The sequence below is a fragment of the Mixophyes fleayi genome, chromosome 5, assembly GCF_038048845.1.
Source record: "Mixophyes fleayi isolate aMixFle1 chromosome 5, aMixFle1.hap1, whole genome shotgun sequence".
NCBI lineage: Eukaryota > Metazoa > Chordata > Amphibia > Anura > Limnodynastidae > Mixophyes > Mixophyes fleayi.
The window spans coordinates 262,343,584-262,367,777 of record NC_134406.1 but is presented as its reverse complement, the minus strand read 5'-3'; the positions used below and the strand labels follow the sequence as shown (position 1 = coordinate 262,367,777).

At 41.6% G+C, this 24,194-nt stretch overlaps 1 protein-coding gene across 2 annotated transcripts in view; it reads right to left on the bottom strand.

The window, feature by feature from the left end:
* The window catches only part of MTBP (MDM2 binding protein), a 38,061-nt gene that overhangs the window by 5,975 nt on the left and 7,892 nt on the right, over positions 1-24,194 (bottom strand). Inside the window, exons 6-19 of one of the 2 annotated variants that reach the window (XM_075214014.1) lie at positions 23,159-23,297; positions 22,324-22,438; positions 21,813-21,947; positions 20,017-20,111; positions 19,163-19,235; positions 18,836-18,953; positions 18,233-18,406; positions 17,844-17,948; positions 17,570-17,734; positions 16,045-16,129; positions 15,053-15,205; positions 10,142-10,237; positions 8,003-8,260; positions 6,822-7,053 (exon numbers count right to left, since the gene is read on the bottom strand). In XM_075214014.1, coding sequence (XP_075070115.1) covers positions 6,822-7,053; positions 8,003-8,260; positions 10,142-10,237; positions 15,053-15,205; positions 16,045-16,129; positions 17,570-17,734; positions 17,844-17,948; positions 18,233-18,406; positions 18,836-18,953; positions 19,163-19,235; positions 20,017-20,111; positions 21,813-21,947; positions 22,324-22,438; positions 23,159-23,297 — 1,943 coding nt within the window. Of the gene's footprint in view, positions 1-6,821; positions 7,054-8,002; positions 8,261-10,141; positions 10,238-15,052; positions 15,206-16,044; positions 16,133-17,569; positions 17,735-17,843; positions 17,949-18,232; positions 18,407-18,835; positions 18,954-19,162; positions 19,236-20,016; positions 20,112-21,812; positions 21,948-22,323; positions 22,439-23,158; positions 23,298-24,194 lie in introns of both variants that reach the window. The other variant, XM_075214013.1, reaches the window with a different exon arrangement.

Sequence of the window (24,194 nt, the reverse complement as noted above, 5' to 3'; positions counted from 1 at the left end):
AAAATATCTGACATTTTACAATAATCTCCCCTGCCTTCTTGCACGCTGGCAGCCAGTGGTATCATCAAAATCAGGTCCACCCCACATCACAGTAACACCTCACTCAGATATCCGGGAAGTATATCCCATAACCAGTCACTTTCAGAATCCTTTACATGTGTCCTATGGAATGCATGCTCTAAGTAACCGCCATCCATGACCCTCAATCTCAACCTCACAATCACACACGGCCTCATCTACAGGCAGGTCTCCTATTCACACACACATCCAAGGCTGGAAGTAGACAGAGGTGGGGTTGTACTCCTATCCCAACACATTCACATTCTCCTACCTATTCCTTCCATCATGTCCCCATCTTATGAAGTATATAGTATCCGAATTATCAGCTCCTCTCTGCATGTAGCTGTGATCTATCATCCCCCTTGATTACCCGGGCACCTCCTTGAACATTTCTCAATCTGGCCATCTCATTTCGTTTTCCATGACATGTCCACCATCATCTTGGGCGAGTTCAATGTATGATCCACATTCTTCACCGCCAGACTACCATCTCTAACCTCCTCTCACAGTGGACCAACTCTCCTACTCATTGTGATGGCTACTGCCTTAATCTTATGTTCTACAGACTTTGTTCAGTTTCTGATTTATTTAACACTCCTTTCTCTCTCTCAAGCCTACAATCTATCCTCAACCACTTTACCCTCTTTGGGCAAGAGGAGGGAGTGGTAGAGTTGGAGTGCAGTCATTTCAGTTCTAGTCATTTTAACTTTCTAGCTCTTTGTGACAACTACTCTCTAAAATTTCTAAATTCTCCTGCCCTGGCAGCACCCCATCTTTATCACACCAACAAGTCCATGATCACAACCTTTGCCATGTCGGACAAATTAACATCCAACCTCTCATCTCTGCTCAGACTTCTAACACCAAACATCTAATACATTTAAATCTCTTCTCAACCCTCCCACACCAACCTGTCAGATCACCATTGCTGCAGAAGATCTTGTATCCTACTTTAAGAAGGTGGACAAGATCTGATATGAAAAGAAAACCTTTTTTTCCCCAAGAAAATCCCACTCAATGCCTTTTCTGCACCTTCGGGTACCTTTGCTTTATTTGATTCCAAAATTGAAGTCTGTACTTTCTTATCAGTTCTCTCGACCATATAACCTCACAACTGTCTCCTGTGCTTATTCCAGCCTTAGCATCAGCAATCTCACAATCAACACCGTCATATTCTGATTATTATTCAAGCATGTCGTAAATATTCCAATTTTGAAAAAACAAAAACTACAACCTAAGTGCTCCCTCTGATTACTGTCCAATCTCCGCCTATCCTCTCGAGGGGCTTGTCTACATACTCAAACACGCTTGATCTCCTCACACAACCTAATGAACCCACTTCGGTCATGATTTAATTCCAAACAATGAACAGAGACTACGGAGACTAAAGTGGTCAATGATTTGATCTCTACAAATTCTAAAGCCCACCATTCACTTCTAATTCTTCACCTCTCTGCTACATAAGACACCATCAATCACCCACTTCTGAAACAAACACTTGAATAGCTTGATCTTCGGGACACTGTCCAATCCTGGTTCTCATCCCACCCATCAAACCACTCTTAGTGTTCCACCTCCACTTTTATCAGTTGTATTACCAGAAGGCTCAGTCCTTGGTCCTATGTGCTTCTCTATCTATACTATATCTTACTTTACAGTGACCCATGTTCTCAAACCCTCTTACACATGCTCCTAGCCTTGGCGCACACAGATAACTTGTGATGAGAAGTCTGATAACGGCGCTACTAGTGTCATATTTTATAACGAATGTCACTAAGTGGGAGAACACCCGAACCCAGCACCTATATCCTCTGAATTCTCCAGTGACGTGTGCTGAACACTGACGGTTATAGCAAAGTTTGATTGGACTTATTGGGCCTTATTCAATAACAGAGCAAAACGCATAAACTTTAGAGCTCTCTTTATTGTTCAGCTTCTCTTTATTTTCTCAATACTAGTAATTTGCATGTTGTCATTTCATTCACCCGAAAAAGTGATTCATTTTAATCCCTCACGTGTGGGAGCACAGTTCCTTGCACATACGTGACACCAATCAAAATTACGGATTGTGCCAAGAGGTCTGCGCATTACAGAGGAAGCGTACAGTGCATTGCCATATACACAGCACAGAAGGTAACGTGAAATTTCTACCAAAAGGTCGACAAGCATCAGCATTCAAATCTCCTTAAAAAAACTTTATTATACGGCAGCCTTTACGCAACCTATGAAAATCAGAATGCTGACAACTTCAACAGATTTAAGCCATTTTAGGCAACATGTAGTTCCCCAGCAGCTGTAGATCTACAAAGGCTGCATAAGGAAAACAAGACAAAACACAAAAAAAAAATAAAATAATCTATATGCATGAAAACCTCTCTTCATAACAAGACAACACACTGTGCAGTTACAGCACAACCTTCCTCATTTTATTCAGTCTCTTCCTTCCTCAAAGGCTCTGGGAATTTATTAAAAGGAATTGATTTTGCAGCAGAAATTGTTGCTATTTTTAGTACTTCAGCTTTCCAAATACATTACAGCTTCACAGAACTGGATACCTCCGTCAGCGTAGATGGAATATTAAATGCCATGAAATATCCACACACAAATGATAAAATCAGATGTCTTTCTTGAATGGTTAAACTTTCTAAACCAGCGACATCTAAATTACAAATCTAGAGGCCAGCTAGTAGTTCCATACAGTAGCACAAGATTAGACTTTTGTGACTCATTGTACATTGGCATTACTCACACATTTTGATAGGCTTTTAAGAGGCAATTTGATCTTAAGACAAAATACCCAAAGGCGTTAAAATACATGCGTTCACTTGCATCTCTAACACTAGTACAATGCAAGTAGATGTGTCTGACATAGGAACCCATTGTTTCCAATGTTAGCACTCCCGCTGGCGGTTTTTACATGCATTTGGGTGCATTGTGGTTTGCAGAACGCTTCTTGCTGCATTCAATGTGTTCAACACACACACACACACTAACAGTACTTGTGAGTGAACAAAACCATTTCAAGGGCCAGTCATGAGGAAAGTATGTGGTCTGCTGATCAGCACTCCCTACCCACATCCCTCCAGTAACTGGGATCACTAGTGATACTACAGGGGTAGCAGCACTGATTGGCTTCTCCTCAACCTAGGCTGCCTGGGTCCACCTGAGCCGCAGCTAAGGTCAGGACATAGGGGACCCTGTTACTATTTCCTGAGGGAGACATACAACAAAAAATGCATCAAACTTTTACCAACACCAACAGAAAAACCAGATAGTCTGTTCAAAATGCTAAGTATGGTTCCATTGTTTGCCTTCTCCACGTCAGAATACCTGTATCTGCCACCTACACTCCTCTATCAGTCTTATTGAGGTGTGATCATTCTCTTACAATACAACAGATTGTGGGTGTGGCATAGAGATGACATCATTGGGTGTGGGGCCAAGTCTGAAAATAGCAAAACTGGCAGACATAAACCCTTGACTTTGCTTATAGCTTGCACAGAGGGATACTAGATGTCATTTAGCATATACCGCCCCATATACTAGGCAGTTACACGGTCATTTTGGAGTCCCTCTACTAAACATGTCCAGCATGCCGCCTGGTCTGTCCATTCAAACAATATGACATTGTGAAGGAGGGTGGTGCGTCCGTATCTTGCATCATTCTGGGCCAGCTTAGAGGCCAAAAGCCTGTGTGACTGGCTCACAAGTTCCCTTGGCAACAGCATTGGCTCAGTGGTTTGCACTTCTGCCTCACGGTAGGTCAGGAGTTCGATTCCTGTCCAGGGCCGTGTGTCTGGGTGTTAGGGAATTTAGACTAAGCTCTAATGGGGCAGAGACTGATGTGAGTGACAGATATTCTCTGTACAGAGCTGCATAACAATGATGATGGGTTGAAAATTTGTGGAATCCTATCACACAACAAAAATAAGGACACAATGCTTCATCGATTCAGGTCAATGCATTTGCTATAACGATTTGTTACAAAAGGGGAAAGTAAAATTCTAAAATTTTACTTTTTAAGAAAGCTGTAATAGAAAGCCTGGGTAAGGCTCAACAATGTATTTTACCTGCACACCCATGTATACAAATATACACTACATGGACAAAAGTATTCGGACGCTTGACAATTACATCAACAGGGACTGTAATGACATTGGGGGGTATTCAACTGACCGCGAGATTTTGTTTAAGAATGCGTTAAGTAATTTTGTCATGAAACGGTCCTCTCGCGCTCCAGCAGAAGGTCTATGGAAAGTGTAGGGTGTGCGAGAGGCAGCCATGTTAAAAGCTATTCTATTGTTTTTTAACGCGACGCATTAAACAGGCCAATATGATGTTTTAGCGCGCACCTCTTTGGGGTGTGATAAAAATAAAAAAACCTAAGAAAACTATTTGGAAACATTTAATAATGCAAAAATAAATAAATAAATTACAAAAATAAATAAATATCTATATTTATATATGTTTTTGGTACAAATATGCATGTACTAATGTGTTTTGACATGGTATAGGTGATTGTATAGTAAAAAATGGTTAAATAAAAAAATATGCTAAATAAAGTACTGTAATGTAAATATTATCAACTAGAATGGTTGTGTAATGCAATCTAATATATGAAAATGTATGCCAATCCTTTTTTTGTGTTATACATGACCGCGTTAAAACTCCCCTTCACTCATCATCTATTTATATAGCGCTACTAATTCCACAGTGCTGTACAGAGAACTCACTCACATCAGTCCCTGCCCCAGTGGAGCTTACAGTCTAAATTCCCTAATATACACAGAGACAGAGAGAGAGAGACTAGGGTCAATTTGATAGCAGCCAATTAACCTACTAATATGATTTTAAAACTCGCAAACACAACGATTAACGCACGGGGGCAGCGTTGCCTCTTTTTCAATTGAATTGCACGAGTTTTCACACTGCGTTAACTAAAACGGTCGCTATAGCAGTTGAAATAAAAAAAAATTCACACGCGGGTTTTTAACGCGTTGGGAAAAGAAAAAGAAAAAACTTGCGGTCAATTGAATACCCCCCCATTGTGTTCAAATACATATAAAACTTTAATATGGAGCTGGTCCCCCTCTTGCAGCGATAACAGCTTCCACTCTTCGTATAATGCTTTCAACAACATGTTGGAGTGTTTCTGTGGGAATTTGTGCCCATTCATTCTGTAGAGCATTTATGAGGTCGGGCACTGATGTTGGATGAGAATACCTGGCTCGCAATCTCCACTCCAGTTCATCCCAAAGGTGTTCTATGGGGTTGAGGTCAGGGCTCTGTGTGGGCCAATCAAGTTCTTCCACACTGAACTCATCAAACCATGTCTTTGTAGTCCTTGCTGTGTGCACTGGGGCCCAGTCATGTTGGAATAGGAAAGAGTCTTCCCCAAACTGTTGTCACAAAGTTGGAAGCACAGAATTGTCCAAAATGACTTGGTATGCTGAAGCATTAAGATTGTCCTTCACTGGACATAGGGGTCCTAGCCCAAACCCTGAAAAACAGCCCCATACCATTATTCCTCCTCCACCAAACCTCACAGTTGCCATAATGCAGTCAGGCAGGTAACGTTCTCCCAGCATCCGCCAAACCCAGACTCGCCCATCTGACTGCCAAACAGAGAAGCGTGATTCATCACTCCACAGAACACGTTTCCACTGCTCCACAGTCCAGTGTCAGTGTACTTTACACCACTCCATCCGATGCTTGGCATTGGTCTTTGTCTAAGCTCCCGCCGCACAGTTTTTGTGCTTACATGAACGCCAGTGGAAGTTTGGAACTCTTCAGCTATGAAATCAGCAGAGCGTTGGCAACTTTTACACACCATGCACTTTAGCAGTTGTTGACCCCGCTCTGCGAGTTTACGTTGTCTTCCGCTTCGTGGCCGAGTTGCTTTTGTTCCTAAAAACTTCCACCTTCTAATAATATCACTTACAGTTGACCGTGGAATATCCAGCAGGGATGAAATTTCACGAACCGTCTTATTGCAAAGGTGGCATCTATCACAGTACCAGGCTTGAGTCACTGAGCTCTTCAGAACGACCCATTTTGTGTTAGAAATGTTTGCAAATGGAGATGCATGGCTAAGTTTTGATTTTATACACCTCTAGCAACGGGTCCGATTGAAACACCTCAATTCAATAATTAACAGGTGTGCCCAAATACTTTTGTCCGTACAGTGTACACTTAAATAACAGAATGACACTACACTTACTGTAGCATACTTCTTATTCCTTGAATGTCTACTTGAAAAAGGATCTAAAGTCTCACTGCATCTGAACAGAGATACACCTCAATGTACCTTAAAAATAGCACGTCTATTGATCATTAAAGCGATATTCCTAGCTATGTGCCCATCGCGGGAAGCAGCGCGCCTGCCAGCTCTTTGATGCGGAACATTAAAGAAACCTAAAATAGTACAAGTTTTACAGCCAATGTCAGCTTTGAGATTCTAGGCTAAATATCAAAATGTTATAATTAAAGACAGGCTAATGAGCAACAGCAGCAACCAACCCATTTATGTCTTTCTGACCCGTTAAAATAAATAAACATCAGAAGCAGCGTCACATTCACAGCTCTCACTTCTACAGAGATTCTGGCTGAATGTGCCCTAAATTAATAGTTGAAAATTAATAAAGTATGCAGCCCAAAAGCACTTTCCCCTTCATCGACCAATCCCAAGCCATTATTTTTACTAGAAAATATAGAACTAAACTAAAGGCACTAAAGTTACGATCACAGCAGGAGCATATTACCCGGTTGTGTTTTTGAGATCTTGACTCCTGTTCAGGATTCGCACTTTGTTTGGATGGGGCGAGTTTGCCGCTCAGAGATGCCACCCGAGCACTGGAAGTTGACCTGGTAGAAGACGGCACTGGTGCGGTTCTGTCAGACTGGGTCCGGGTCACTCTACACGGCGGATGAGGACCACTACTACTTTCACTAGCAAATGACGCCAGAGAATCCGAGCTTTCAGATTTGGCAAACCTGGAGTCAAACATAAAAAAAGACATTTAATATACACCTTTATGCACATAAACCATAGCTCTAACAAACATCCTAATAACCAAATCTGATTTTCCAATATATACACCATTTAAAAGGCCATTTAAATTGTAATTGGCTGACAGTCGCCGATCTCTATATGAAATATAAGGACATGAATATACACATCAATTATATTTTTAGAATCCGACTCATTTGCTATTTAATGCTTTTCTTCCTAATATGTTAATAAATAAACTGAATCGCTAGACGTAGCTTCAGAGTTACAGGAAGATCCAAAACATTTCTATTGATTTTAGTGCTTGCCCCCAAGTGCCTTAAAAACTCCAAATGACTTTTTGACCTGCAGCAACTGCAACGAACTCTACATTACTGTGTCAAAGTTCTATCTATTCCAATCTTTAAAGAAGTTTTACATCCCGCAGTCAGTCTCATCACTACCCAATGGAAGCTGCGGGATCACCCAACAAAGCTATCCAACGCTCAGTCCGTGGCTTGCCCTTGCCTCTGCCAATAGCATCAACTCCCTCACAAATATAATCATCCCGCAAGTAGGCAGGTCACAGCCTCCCATACGATTCGCACACTCAAATCCTTAAATACTCTGTCCTGAATATGAACATTCTGCTACTCTATCCCTGCCCACTCAAAACTGGGGACCTGCGAACGAGCAGGAGGTGAAGAAAGGTGACCACTATCGTCTTATGCACCATAACGTTTACTGCTCATACAAAGAGCCTGAATTAAGCTAAGCACACACACTATTATCTCAATGCAGCAGTGTATGGATGTTGAGCAGCCTGGCTGCTTTGTGTGTGTACAATATTTAGTGGTGCGAGACAGATCCCTTGGGAGGTATTCATCGTGCTTCCCAGACAGTCCCGAACTGGGGCTATATAACAAAGCAGCGTACAGTGTTAAGAATTTCTACCTTTTACTGGCAATCAACCCATCCAGGTCTCTGGAACGGCGTTTTAACCTCAGCGGATCAGCCCCTTGCAGAGATTCTCCATCGGGCACGCTGCCTGGCTCAGAGAGGAAAGCAGGAGATGGGAGAGGACTCAGGGCGAAGGGGAGAGGACAACACTCCCTGGTACAGGTCGTCTGCGTTTCATAGCGAATAAGGCGGGACTGCAGCTCGGAGAAAGCTACATCACGATCCAAAGCTTTTCTGTTATCAAGGCAATACCTGAATAGAAGAAAATATTTTTACATACTGGTTACAATATTCCCGGCTCTTCCTCACCAGCAATCAGACTAGGTTAACCAGGCTGCAAGTGTGTTAAGTTTCTTGTTTCACAGAGATGAGAGTCTTCAACAGGCTCCAGGGCAAATGCTGAAGGTCAGGAAGAGCTCAGCATACATAGAAAAAATGCCCACAAAATGACCAGACTTACTGGAGTATTTTTAACACCCAAGTCCAAATAAAAAATACAGGTAAGAAAACACATAAGAATTTACATGATTCTCAGACATTAAAGGTGGAGATGCTCACTGACCCCCGTGAAGTGGTTTTGGATGTGGATTAGCTTTGTGTTTTGGTAAAACCGCCCTCGTGTGTTTTGGTTTTGGATTTTTGAGAAAAAAATCCTAAAATATGTTATCACATAATTTTGCACTTTTTTTGTTCCTACATTATTATTAACCTCAATAACACTAATTTCAATTCATTTGCAGTTAATTTTGACCATCTCACAGGTTACATTATTATTTTCATACACTTTCGGACAAATACTGCAGCGATCTGGCTGGATGGTAAGCGACAGAGCAATGACACAAACACACGGCAGTTACTAGCACATCTAGGACACATTGGCACACAGCAATGGCAGAAAAGAAAAATGGGGGTCCGTCCTCCCTCCCACCCTCCGTTATTTTGGATCTTGAAAGGGAATCCAAAACTTGCGAGATTCTACAACGTCACTTTGCCTCGTTTTCAAATCCGAAAAAACGCGAAGGTACTGAGCCGGCTCGGTACTCGGATCTGCTAAGTCCGGGTATATTCGGTTCTCTGGAAACCGAGCCTGAGCATTTCTAATTTAAGGGTTTCCCCACATCAATTCAATTTCTGATTCGCTACATACATAACTGTCATTTATGTAGCTGCAAACATGCTACCACACAGTGCAAATGTAGTTATGTGAAATCACGAGGCTATTTTTACGCTGTTCATTTATAGGAAGCGCATAAAAACATCAAGATAGCGGCAACTGCTGTGTTGTGCAAAACACAGCAGTTTGGTGGTGCTTGCTGGAATATATAGACATATTATACCACCTAACCCTCACCAGACCTCAAGGTCCCACCAGCCAAACCCACCAACTTGAGAAACAGATACATCACGGTCCACACAGAAGTCATTCTTCTACTACACGTGGATGCAATTCCAGAGCCTTGTGCAATTTGCTATATTCAATTAGTAATGAACAAGTCTGCAAAAACGAGGTGTGTGTGTGTGTGTGTGCGGATAGGATATTTAAATAGGGATCAGTGGGTAGTAGGCACAGATTTGAGGGTGCAGATTAGCAGGCAGCAGTGGAGACTTTGCAAAAAACAAACTTTTTATTGATTTGAGAGGTGCCAGGAATCAAGAGACCACTTGCAATGAGAATCATTTTGCACCATCGGAGACATTTCATGCAGAAAATAGGAATACATGGTTTCTTTTTTAAAATAATGCCATGGGTATTTTGTGTATTTTTTCTCCTCATGCGGTGTCCAGAATCATGGAAAACGAGGCAGAAGTTATATAAGACGTCACCAAGACACAAAAGTCGCTGTATTTTAGGGGACAAATTTCAATATGTAATTAAATAAGCCATAACAAGCAGAAAGTATTGTGCGGGTTTTTAGCATGCACATGTGCAAGAGTTAACACAAAGCGTTTGCATGGGAGGAGGGGCGTCGTGATGCGCTTGTCAGACACATTTGCAGAAGAATAACAACAAAAAACACTGTGCATCTGCATTTATGATTTTTTGCATAATAACCCTTTCAGTCCCTTTATTAAATCCATATGCCATTCAGACAATTATACAATGTGAAAATACAAAACTGTGCAGCTACTTACTCGAGTCCATGATAATGACATTCAGATGCTTTTCGGAAAGGAAGACCTCTCAGTTTCCGTGGGGTAAGTTGTGGAGTTAACAGGAACGCGTTGTCTCTGGGGGATAAAGAAAGGAACATGTAACACATGAAGAGAATGGAGCCAGGAGAAGAGTATTTTAGTGGTATTTCTGTAGCATCCCCCTTACATCACCGATTCCAGACCTCGTACAAAAATCTAGAAGCCACACGAACTTTGGGGACCTTAAATCCCTACAGACTTGTATAAAATAGGGAGACTAATGAAAAGCGACAAGCTCATCACACATACAGTACGGCAGTAAATGTTCAGCCCTGCATGACTTGTTACTTCTACAACTTTGACCCTTGGCGGCTGTGCTGTCAAAGCTGAACTCCCAACAGACGGATGAAAGCAATCGATGTCCCAGAAACAGGCAATATATTCACACAAGGGGAGTGTGAAAAGCAGCAAAATAACTGTACTCCTTTCCCAAGTTATAGTCTGTGGTGCGCTTCCTGTAACAACGGACTTGGGATAATCCCTTTAACATGAAAAGCACAGGGGTGACCGCACATATAAATAACTGTCAGGACTAAAATACAAGCTATATGACGTTAAAAAGTACTGCAGTGTATGTTGGGAGCTTAGGAATAATAGATAATTAGGCCTTAATTCTTGGTATTGATTCTTTTATCCATAGGGCTTGTATAATACATGCACTTAAATATCAGTCACAGTCCCAGTATTTCTTGCTAATTTGTGTTACTTTGTTCAATTTAACTCTTATCAGTATAATAGTGAATAAAATAGAATTTTAACATAAAAACGGTAGTGCTTCTATAAAAGTGTACATTCATTAAAAATTATATATGTCATCATGTTTACCAACGTGCTGCTGAACAGGGGGATCATTTGGTAAGAGTATATGATCAGGGGCAATCTGCACCAATTCAACAGTGAAAAGAATTCAGTGCATCGTCGGCTGTCACTTTAGAATGATAAGTTTAATTATTTTACTTCTGTACAGTGCACACAGCTCGTGGTCAGTGAGTCGGGGGTGGTTATTACATTACAGGAGCAAGGCTTATATACTCCTATACTATACAACACGGTGCCACCTCCGGGCCTGGAAGTTCATACAAAGGTCAGCGTTTTAAGGACACATTATACGGCTCGGAGTCTCTCACGTGAACAAGTGTAACCAAGTGTGAGGGAATCCATGGACCTATGATTTAGGCCAAGGGACTACAGTCAGAATGAAAATCGATCAGGCAAATAAAAACACAGAAACAAAATCTTTGATGCACTGTAAAAGATGGTATTTGTAAGTGGACAAGACAACCACAGACATTTTTTTTTTTGCTGAACCAATATGCCTTAGAACACAACCTATGTTTTCCTAGTGACATCTCCATGGAACTTAGTCCCTCAGGGAGGTCATTAGATCCCAGTTAACGGATAAGCTGGATATTGGTTCAGACCAAATAATGGCTGCGTCCACTGCACAGAAATAGCCGCTTTAAAACATGGCCTCTGCCAATGTAGCACGTTTGCTAAAATTACTCTTTATTCGATGGTTTAAAGACACTAAAGGTAATAATGGGGAAAGAGGGAAACAACAAGAATGAATGAGATAGTACTTTTCATTCTACACTTTGTTTTTCTTGTGCAATACCATAACCAAAGCCGGAGGTACCATTTACCAAACAGTAAATAAAGTTTCAGGCACAGTCATTTCTACTTTTGAAGGGTCAAGTAGTGATCTAGACAAAAGAAGGCTCAACAGTGACATCTAGTGTTTGTACTGAGCAAGTGCAGGCCTCGTCACTATGTACAGTCCTGGTCAAAACCATTGGAACCCTCGCACCTTTTTTAAACAATTCACAATTTTCTCCAAACATAAAGTAAAACAAGAATATTATAAATTAAAAAATTTGGTCTTCATAATGCTCTCTTAATATACCTCTCTCAGATTTAAAGGATGCCTTCTCCTAACTGCTGTTATCAGATCTCTCCAGAGGTGATCTATGGGATTTACCTATGGACTCATTGCTGACCACTTCAGGACAGTCCAGCATCTGATCATGAACCACTCCTGGGCGCCTTCTGAAGTGTGTTTGGGGTCACTGTCCTGCAGGACGACCCATGACAATCGACAAGGACTGAGCATTCTGATATTGGGTTCAACGTTGTGTTACAAAATGACCTGGTAATCTCCATTACATTATGCCATACACGCATTCAAGACACCTAGTGCCAGATGCAACACAGCAAGCCCAAAACATCACTGAACCTCTGTTTTACTGCAGGGAAGATGTTCTTATTCTACGGTTTGTAAACACAGGGATGCACCAAACAACTCAAATTTGGTTGCACCTGACATTATCCCAGAAGGGATTGGGCTCATTCAGGAGCATTTTGGCCAAATCCAGTCCGTCTTTCTTATGTCTCTCTCTCAGCAGAGAGGTCATCCTGACCTATCACCAGATAACCTCCTTGTCATGGAGTTGACGATGGATGGAGCTAGTTGCAACAATTGAACCTTCTTTTCTCCACGCTCACTGCAGGATAAGGAGTCCTTTTGTCTATTCAAGCTGTTTTAAAGGAGTGATTTTTATTTTGCAGGCTCCTGATACTCACCACAGGTGAGTTCAGTTCCAAAGTGAATAATCACCTGTTCGAAATCAAATTATTTCTAAAAAGTGCCAATAATTTTATCAGGTGCATTTATAGACATCTGTATGAAATAAACTATAACTTAAATGTTTCTGCTTTTTGTGTTTTAATCCAGCGCAAGCCAAAGAAACACATATGTGGATATCAAAGTATTTGTTTAATTTCATCAATTTTCTGAGAAAAAAATTGAGCTTTATTAGAAAAAACTGCAATGGTGCCAATATTTTTGGCCACGACTGTCTGTTAACTGTAAAATATCTATGCTTCAACAGTTCACGTCAGTTGTACAAAACGACTGGAGTACTTTGTAAAACAAGCTTTATAAATCAGCTGCAATCACAATTCTTTCTCTTTGGCCTTCTCAGATCTTAGTCCATTCAGGACAGAGCTACTTATAAGGAACACTGGAAATTTAGTTTTAGAAAACACAAACGTACAGGAAAAATAACTGGGAGAGCTCATTATTTTAGTCGAAGATCTTCCTCAGTCTGGGCCGCTGCTAATTAAGTAGGGATCAAAGTGAACTTTCTACAGAAAGGCACAACCCCCCCAAAACAACAGTTAACCACTACAATTATAATCCTAGAGAGCGTTCATGGCAGGAAACGTGGAAAGGGCAATAAGCTTACCAGTCAGTGATCGAGACCATCAGATGCAGAACAGAAACGATTAGTTAATGTACATTTGCTATACTTTAAGCAGCACTCCCAAATAGGGTGTAAGAGGGAGGACCAATCAAAAGCCACAATCCCCTGCTCCTGATTTTAAGTTATTTTGGACTGCAGGAGAATACTCATATTCTCAGAGACAAGAGCCATGGGTGTCGGGTGCAGAAGGATCCATAGTTTAAAGGGACCAGTTGCTAAAATCAAGAAAATTTAAACGTACTGCAGCCAACAACCTTTTAGTAGCTCTTACCCTGTTTAACAATATTATGTGTTAATCTATACATGCACACCTCAAAATTAAATAGGCAGCATTTATAAAGAGCCTGTAAAGGACAAGGAACAGCCCTGTGGTTAAATGCACAGAACAACAATGACACCTTCTGACCATGGACCTTGTCTGCTTGTGTTGTGCCATCTGCTACCTGCTTACTCCCTTACTGGTAATCTGAAAGGAATAATACATTATGTGAAGTGAAATATTATGACCCCAACTTTAAAGGGGTACTTTGCTGGGGATGACTCCACTGTGACTAAAGACTAGTGAAATCTACTTCTGTCTAACCATTTCTAAAGAGCTGCCAATAATTATATCAGGCCCAAGGACGTGTATGTGAAATAAGCTACAATTTAGCAAATGTTTCTGCTTTTTGTGTTGTATTCCACTCCTCTACAGCTCCCCTTGGCTGTAGGTAAGGCTCTGACGTGGGGCTCCTCTACAGCTCCCCCTGGCTGTAGGTAAGGCTGTGACGTGGGGCTCCTCTACAGCTCCCCCTGGCTGTAGGTAAGGCTCTGACGTGGAGCTCCTCTACAGCTCCCCCTGGCTGTAGGTAAGGCTGTGACGTGGGGCTCCTCTACAGCTCCCCCTGGCTGTAGGTAAGCCTCTGACGTGGAGCTCCTCTACAGCTCCCCCTGGCTGTAGGTAAGGCTGTGACGTGGGGCTCCTCTACAGCTCCCCCTGGCTGTAGGTAAGGCTCTGACGTGGAGCTCCTCTACAGCTCCCCCTGGCTGTAGGTAAGGCTGTGACGTGGGGCTCCTCTACAGCTCCCCCTGGCTGTAGGTAAGCCTCTGACGTGGAGCTCCTCTACAGCTCCCCCTGGCTGTAGGTAAGCCTCTGACGTGGAGCTCCTCTACAGCTCCCCCTGGCTGTAGGTAAGCCTCTGACGTGGAGCTCCTCTACAGCTCCCCCTGGCTGTAGGTAAGGCTCTGATGTGCAGCTCCTCTACAGCTCCCCCTGGCTGTAGGTAAGGCTCTGATGTGCAGCTCCTCTAAAGCTCCCCCTGGCTGTAGGTAAGGCTCTGGTGCGGAGCTCCTCTACAGCTCCTCCTGGCTGTAGGTAAGGCTCTGGTGCGGAGCTCCTCTACAGCTCCCCCTGGCTGTAGGTAAGGCTCTGGTACGGAGCTCCTCTACAGCTCCCCCTGGCTGTAGATAAGGCTCTGACGTTGAGCTCCTCTACAGCTCCCCCTGGCTGTAGATAAGGCTCTGACGTTGAGCTCCTCTACAGCTCCCCCAGTTACAATTTTTACTAACAGACACAAATATATATATATATAATAAAGATGACCTTTACCCTCTCTGAACTTGCAAAGGTTGGAGCTCCCCAATTGCTACCCCTTGTGGAGTGAAGTATTTCAGTAACTCCTTAGCGTCCAGTGTCATGCCTTCTTTCCGCGTTTCTTTCCGGCCCAACAGCTGATCTGCAGAACTGGAGAGTATGGATGCCCTGCAAAGTACCGAGAGGTCAATATCACCTGGAATAGCCTGACGTGTTACTGAAAGGCTGCACCGAAGATTTGGATAAATTACAACAATACAGCATGAAATCAGCAGCTAACAATTTTCTAATCATTTACATGCAACGTTACTATGATATGAAAGGGACATTACACAGGGAGGGATGTCAGTTTCAACATCATGCATAAATGTTAACTGATAACAGACAGAAAGGATGAAAAAAAAATAAGTCCACCACATGTAACCTTCAGTCATCCTAACTGCATTGATCCACAAAATAGCAAAACAACCCCCCCCAACACTGGCAAGTTTGAGATGCCCAACATTATACCTTACATTCAAAATATAGTTGTCAGTAGTGACATATAATGGTAATACTATCATCATCATTTATTTATATAGCGCCAAAATATTCCGTAGCGCATCCGTATCCTTCTTATACATCCCATTTTACTCAGATATTACCAAGGCCTAAGTACATAACCCTACATTTATCAACATTAAGTTGTGTCATCAACCTACATGGAGACCTTACTGTGAAGGCCACCTACAGGGTCATTAATAAAGACTGAAAGGGGACAGGGTGCAATACGATAGATCTTTGTGGTTCACCACTTCTAACTTTAGACTAGTCTATTATAGTATATTCCATTTATAACTATCCTGTGCCTTCTTATCCTTCACCCAGTTTTTGACCCCTATACATTCTTTTTCCCATGGACATAGTACTCTCATCTTATGTACCAGGCTGTTATGTGGAACATTATCTATCCAGTTCACAAAATACAAATCTATCGCTACCTAAAGTCATAAGATGTGAACCCTTACCTAATTCTCTGCTTTATTTTTTCAAAGTTTTCCAAATTCTGGAGAACATTTCGTTCGGGCCAGTCTGATGAATTTGATGTGGATACTTCTAAAAGTAAATGGTGACAACATTAAGAAAGCTGCATGGTGAGAAGATTATTATTATTTTTTTATTATAAATTTTTATTTACAAGGCGCCACTAGGTGTCCACGGCGCCGTACAGGGACAAGCGAAATAACAATACGAGGAGAGACGGCACAGAACAGTAAACAATAATCACAGTAACTCAGTGAGCTCAAGGCACAGCTAGAGGGGCGGGGGAAGTTCAGCCAACAACGGCACCAAGGAGGGAGGGCACGGATGAGAGGGAGACCCCCAGGGGAAGAGGAGGAAGCGAGAGGGGATGGGGGAAGAGGGTCCTCGAGGAGTAAGACTAGGTAGCTGGCGAGCAGAGTTAAAAGTGGTGAAGACAGGAGGAGAGAAGACCCTGCTCAAAGGAGCGTACAATCTAAGGGATAGAATTCTGCTATCAAAGATTCACAAACTGCAACTAGAAAAACACTAAACAATCATTTTTCTTTCCCACAATGGTAGATACAGTCCACTGAAACAGTCATAATAAATCACCAATATATTCCTTATAGCTAAGTCACCAAATAGGCAAATATTTGCTATACATGGTAACTCAGCATTCAGGCTCAGACTTGCTTGTTGGCTTCCTCATCTCTAGTCCCCCCCGTCCCCCCCGCCGAGTATTAAATTTCCTGCTGGTTTGGTCATTTGTTTGCTGTATTCTACTGTTTTGTTGTGCACTATTTCTGCCTTTATTGTATTGTCCCGTTATTGCCTTGTACTGTTTTACTATATTGTCTATGTGCAGCGCTGCAGGGTGACGGGCAACGATGGGGATAATTGCTGTAAGGTTTTATTTCTCCAGGTTTTTCATCCAAAAATTTCATATGGGGGTATTACCATGCCTTTGTAACCGTTTACTTTGTTTCCATAAATATAAAATCAATACATTTATGTTTGAATAAAAATTATTTTATGGTTAAAAATTCCGGGGATTTTTCCTAAGACGCAAGAGATGAAAATATTTTGTCCAGAGCCTCTATGCTTTTTGTCAGTTCCACTAAATGCCCGCTACAGTCCCCTCTAGTCCTGGAGCCACGCTAGGGAGAAGCCTGGGACAAAAGGCAATTTTAGAGATGCCAACACTAACATTTTACAAATCAACATTAATGTGAGCGAATTGATGGATCAAATTTAGGTCTATTCAGGAACAAGCTCACAGACTTCCTGCACCAGCAAAGCTTGCAGATGTTCCACTCACATAAATCCAATGTACTCTGTAGGGTTCAGAGAGATGGACAGAGGATATCAAAGACATAAAACCCAGAGTGGGGATTAACATCTACGTTTAATTTGCATCACAAATTCTCTGTGCAACTAAAAATAATACAAACCAATAAAAGAAAAAAAACATAGATTTCATGACAACCAATTAATCTTAGTAACATGTCAGGGTAAAGAGCAGCCATTTACCAGGAAAAGCAGCTCCAGCCGGGTTTGGTTCGTGGTTCTGGTGCATAACAGCGCTGGTTAATCTGCTCTTAAACACCCCATACACACCCTCCCGGGTAAGTTTTAACAACGTCTTTAAAGAGCCAACGTTGATGGGGGTGAGCTGCTGAGCAGCATCTTGCCTTTCTTAATAAAAAAAAAAGAAGAAAAAACAGTTTTGATTATATAAATTAAATTTATTGACTGTATTGAAACCTCAGTACAAACTCTTCTTGACCTGTGGACCAGCACTTACTGAGATACTCGTTCATCACCAAGGCCTGGGAGCGGGCTAAGGATTTCTCCCTCTTCATAATCTGATCACCGTGGAAATGAGGGAGACCAGTGGCTGCACTCACATCTAAGAAACACAAAGATTAAGCACATTGTTGCTCTGTTCACCAAGGAATAGACAGAAGTTTTCCCAAGGAAAGAAGAAAGAAGAAGAAAGAAGATAAAGAAAAAAAAAAAAAGAAAAAAAGAAGAGAACAAACATACATTACACAACAGCAGATTTTAGGGAAACACCCCCCCTCCCTCTTCCAGGTCCCCAGATTATAGAGACTGACAGATCCATGGAATAACAGAGAACAGGCTAGGAAGCAGTGAAGTAACATTATGATAATAAAGAGGACATGTACTGACTTGTTCCCTCGGTTTCAGGCTTATCACGCAGCCGTCGATGTAATAAAATAAGGGACGCTGCCCCGTTGATCTGACTGGCGGAATGGAGCATGGTTGCCTTGCAGACTCCTCTTTCTTTGCCTTGAATCAGGAAGTAGTAACTGCAATACTCGCCTTTCAGCTCAATCCCCGGAGCTAAATAAAACAAATATCGATTATTTACCAGACAACTGATACATTTTACAGCTGGTCCTGTGATCTTACTCTTCCCTACAGAATAATTACAGTGCTGAGCAGCCACTATAAAGAGAAGTGCCGGAGGGGTTTACAATGATTATCTCCCCACCCGGTCTCGTTACATCTTAGTAGTAACACTTCACCTTGTGAACTAGTAACAGGTCCCAGCATCACTAATTAGATGCTGCATGTCAATCATTTCTTCTTAAAGCTCTCTCACCGTTTCCTTTGAGGATAAAATTAAAAAGTTCTCATATGCACAAAAAAACGTTAAAACATTTGCATAGTGGGGAACAAAGGCGTTGCCTTAGGGGATATAACGGGCTTGTGCTATTATCTGCAATCACATATAACTTATAAAATCTGTAAAAACCAATATATTCTCACCTTTGATCTCTTTTGGTTTCCGGGACATGTATTCTCTCCATTTCTTTGTACTACGCTGGAGCGCAGGTGGCAGGGGAAGACTGCAGACATTGCAGGATAGCAGGAATATAGCCCCTACCTAGAGGGCATAAATTAAGCGCCATGATCATTGGTTACTTCACAGCTCTCCAAACGGAGTACACAGGAATTACGCTCATCGTTCTAGGCCCAGTCATCACAATGTAATTATCAGAGGGTGCAGAGGACATAGTAGAAGTGTAAGAGTGCTGAGCGGTTTCATGTTTGGCTCTATCAGTATTCAGCCTTCATTCATTCCTGGAAACGTACCTTGTTATTCAGAGAGCACAGCTGTTCCAGCATCAGCTTAGACTTTCCTTGCAGAGAGTTTCTCGTCAAACATCTAAAAGGCAATTAAAGAAACAACCTCATACTGTCCAGCAGAATCACGACCTAGGTATTGTTATTAGATGTCAATCTATTTCATGTTTAAAGTGCACCTGAATATTGTGGAGGCAGCCATTTTTTTGTAGCCTGGCCCAACTGTTAGGAGAAGGCAGCATATCAATTCCAGGGAATTCAGGGACCTCACAGAGGCGGCATTCTCCTAAATGTGGGGTCAGCCTACTAATTGTCTGCCAGCACTTTGCGTCACTGAAGGGAAGATGGTGTTTAAACCAGCTTTATATTTTAAATTAATGTGTATTCTGACTAATTGTTCACACCTGCCCCCTACCATCATCACGGAGAAAATATCTACTATTAAATCTACTATTTTTGTGTACTTCAAGACCCAGAGTAACCTTCCCAGTTTACATTAAAAAAAAAAGAGAAAAAAACAACCAAAATAAACTACAAACAGCAAAAAGATAAATTATATATTTTCATTCCACACATGTAAAAAAAAACAAACAACACATTTGGTATTTCTATAATCATTACGAGCTGCAGAATCAATTTAGGTTTTATTATGCAGGTTTACCGCGTAAAATTTGCTAAGAGGTGGAAAAGTAATTTCTGTCTGTTTATCCCTATGCAACGCCCAGAAATAAAAAAAAAAAATATCTGAAAATTATAAAACGACCATAGCTGGAGAAGTAAAAATATATATTCCTGGTGAAAATGTCACAGTTAAACAGTAAGATTACTCCATTCACAAAAATATAATTAAACCAAAAGGATACAGCTCAAAGACAGAGTTTGATATGAAATACGACGGAAGCTCTGATAACGCCACCATCTGCACGTACTCCAGGGAGGAACCATAGTAATGAAACACCTGTGAAAATAAAGAAATTGCTGGTTCTACAGAAGATTTGAGGATCGAGCACGTCAAGGGACTGAAACATACAGAACAAAGATGGTAATTGTACTAGAAATCTGATGGGAGGAATACACATGAGTGGGTGGTATGAGGAGGACAGGATGAATAAGGGTGAGGAATACTTCAAGTTGGTGAAGAAGGTACGTGAAGTGGTGGGATTAGGTGGGCAGGGAGAGATTAGACAGTGGAATGGTAGGCTCTACTGAACAGGTTAGTTTAAAGGGATCATTTGAAGTTTTGCAGGCTAGGGGATGGTCTGATGGAACGATCTCCGTCGTTCTAGAGAAGGGGGCAGCATAAGAGAAATCTTGAATGCGGGAGCGAGACGTGGTTACCAGAGGGGAGGTGGCGGTTGTTGGCTGATCGTAGAGGGTGAGGATGAGTATGAATGGAGACCTAAGGAGCAGCGGAGTTAGAGAGGGCTTTGTAGGGGAGGGTGAGGGGATTGAAGAGGATTCTGTAGCAGAAAGGGAGCCAGTGTAAGGCCTAAGAGATGCGTGGCAGAGGTAGACCGGTGAGAGAGGAAGAATAGTCTCACTGCAGCGTTGAGTAAGACTGAAGAGGAGCGAGAAGGGTACGGGGAGTCCAGTAAAGAGGATTTGCAGTAATCAAGGTGGGAAATGATCAGAGAATGGATGAAAGGATTGTCTGCATCATTGAAGTGGAAGGGTCTGATACGAGCTATGTTGCGGAGATGGAATCGGCAGGATTGGGTGAGGAACTGGATATGGGGGGTGAAGAGAGGAGATGTTGGTATTGCCAACAGTAATGAAGAGGAGGGGGAGGTGACTCTTGAGAGAGGAAAGACAATAAGTTCAACTTTGGCCATGTTGAGTTTAAGGAAACGTTGGTATACCCAGAAGGGGATGGCAGAGAGGCAGCAGGACACCCACGTGCGGGGGGGGGAAGGTCTGGATATGAGAGATAGATTTAGGTGTCATCGGCATAGAGGTGGTACTGGAGGCCGAAGGAACTGATAAATTCACCCAGCGAGGAGATGTACAAAAAAAAGAGTAGAGGGCCATAGACACAGCCCTGAGGGACTGCTATGGGAAGAAGGGAACAGGAGCATGACGTAGAAACAGAGAAAGAGCAGTTGTAGAGATAGGAGGTGAACCGAGGGGACAGTGTCAGAAAGGCCTAAGGTGCGAAGGGTGTGCATAAGGGGATGTTGGTCTACTGTATCAAAGGTAGCAGAGATGCCTAGGAGAATAAGCAGGGAGAAATGACTCCTGGATTTGGCCGATAAAAGATCATTCGTGACTTTGCTCAGGGCAGTTTCTATCAAGTGGAGGGAGCAGAAGCCAGATTGAAGATGATCAAGGAGTAACGTAGTTAGCGAGTCGTTTGTAGACAAGCCGTTCAAGTAATTTCGAGGCAAATATGAGGAGAAAAAAGGAGTGGTAGTTGGACAGGGAGGTGGGGTCAAAATTTGTATTTTTAAGAATTGTCGAGACAAAGTCCTAAATACTTCTAATTACTTAAAGTCCTAATTTCTGATTGACGGCTATGTGCAGGTTACCTCTAGAGCTTAAGTCTGGATGGATTCATACATGTCCTCGCTGCCCCTTACACCTCAGCAACCTGAGACCAGTGCTGGGGATGTGACCAACTTACAATTGTGATTAATAGTGTAAGACAACCTAGAAATCATACCTCTGGCAGTAATGACTTCTGGGTGCTATTGGTAGAATTTTTTAGCACCTTGCTCGGTCTCAGGAAATGAGACAGGGAAGTGACATCACAGGCGGATCGAACGCAGAAGTCGGGGAATTCCACCTCGGAGCTGAACTGGGAAATAAATGCAGCAATTATAAAGCCTGCAACTTATTTTAATGTTTATTACATCAATTCCATGTAACATTCTAGTTGCAGCTTACTAGAGAAACCAGAAGAAGCAACTAATCAATTCTCCTCCACAACACAAGTTTAGGTTATATTGTAGACAGTTGGGTTTTTCTTTGGGAAGAATATTAGGCTATATAAAAAATATTCTGCCTGATTCTTCCCAATTAGTGCAATCCCAAAAATTTATTATCAGGGCTTCTCACTGAACAGTCAGGGAGGGGGCATTATGCGATGTGTGTGGGGAGGTGAACAGAAAGATATTTTTGTAGCATTAGTCGGATGTCTAATAAAGTATTTAGTGGAAAGAAAAAAGACTTACCTTATGCTCACTTATCTCTAGCGATCCTCTCCATAACTCCTGGGGGTCAATCAAACTCCTAAGGCCCTCCGGAGGGATTATACTCGCTGACAAGTAATTGCAAATATTTTGCCATCTGCATTTAATAATAAACAAATTAATGAAATATATTACTCTCCCAATGAACGTCTTAAGCCTACTGACTAACATATGGGCTTATATACCTTCCGACAACTACTACTAAATACACTACTTTATCTTGCGTGTCTCTCAGTAAGACCTTTCTATCAGCAGGCAAAAGTTATTCGTTTCCATTGCCCTTACATATAAAACACTGTGCTGTCTGTATTTTATGCACTGCTACCCAGAAGTCAGATCTCTATTCTCCGGTCAATGAAAACAAATATTGTACTGAATTATATAACATTGCTATAAACATGTAAAGTTTCTTAGTAAACTTTTTTCCCATACACAGCAGACTTACTGATATACAAGTAAAATGTTATTTAGTTGTTAAATAATAGTAACAGTTTAAAAATGACTCTGGAATAAGAGCTCACATTAACATGAATGTTCTATTGAAAACTTGTGCTTTATATGCTTATAAAGATCTTTTTATGAGCGATATTTTCTTCCTGTTACATCCTGTGTTATATGCATGCATGTGTTCTCTTATACATAGAAACTGATGCTCACGCATGAAAGATAGAATTGTATGCAGTCAAATCTGAACTGCATTCTGTATACTAAATATTGCATTTGTGTCAAATACACCAATGACATTAGTGTATGAAAGGTACATAAATGTGAGTGAGCCTTAAATGTATCTCCCAATACCAGTAAGTCAGTACATTACCCTTTGCTTTCTTTTGTAACAACTGTGACCTTGGCCGCGTGCCATTCTTTCAGGTGTTTAATTGCCCCCACAGCAAGGACGCAGTCCTTCAATTTTGGAACTTCCGAAGAGAGTAACAGAACGTCCACCAACGCTTTTCCTAAAATTCACAGCACAGTGTATCAGTTTAATCAGAATTCCTCCCATGTATTTACAGACCAAATTCCTTTATACGTGTTTAAGATTTACGTACGGTAAAACGGACAAATGTCTGTTAAAAAATATTTAAGTATTATCTCCCTAGTTAATGTTCGGAATTAAAAAAATGTTTCTCCCCACTTTGCCTCGATCAATACTTGATAACATTAAACCTTTTTCATCACACATCTTGGCTCCTAGTTTGTTACTTCCCCCCACACCATCACCAGGCTCAATACTGACATAAATCACATTAATACACAGAAACACATACACATTTTACCCTCCTTTCCCACCAGAGACAACTAAAACAAAGTTGTATGAGCTTCATGTCACATATATTGTTGCAGTTTTCATTGCTGCTGGTTCAGTTACCATTTATGGTGGAACTTTCCAATTCTCCGATTGGCTACAGGGTAGTCTAGGCGTATGAACGGTCTAGTAGGCTAGGATTAGCCATGTGAATTTTCCGTGTGATTTATTGAAGGTTGGTTTAGCCCTGTGACCGGTCGGACTGTCTACTGATTGGTTCTAGCTGTGACCATTGCATCTGTTTAAAACTAAAATGGTCTTTCTATAACACAGACACATTCCACAGATAATGACCAGACAGATACACACATTGTCCAAAGACATAACAGTTATTTCTCTTGAAATACAGTTACTGTATTTCCAATAAAATATACAGTGATATCAACAGCGTATACGTTCACAAACTGAGAATTTGTCATCAGGAAATCCTACTACTCGGACTCTCAGGCTTCTACAATGTCCCAGATGAAAGCAACATTAAGAAACGATGATCTGGTAAGAAATATAAATATTGCAACTGATGGGGCAGCTATAGCAAAGTTCAGTT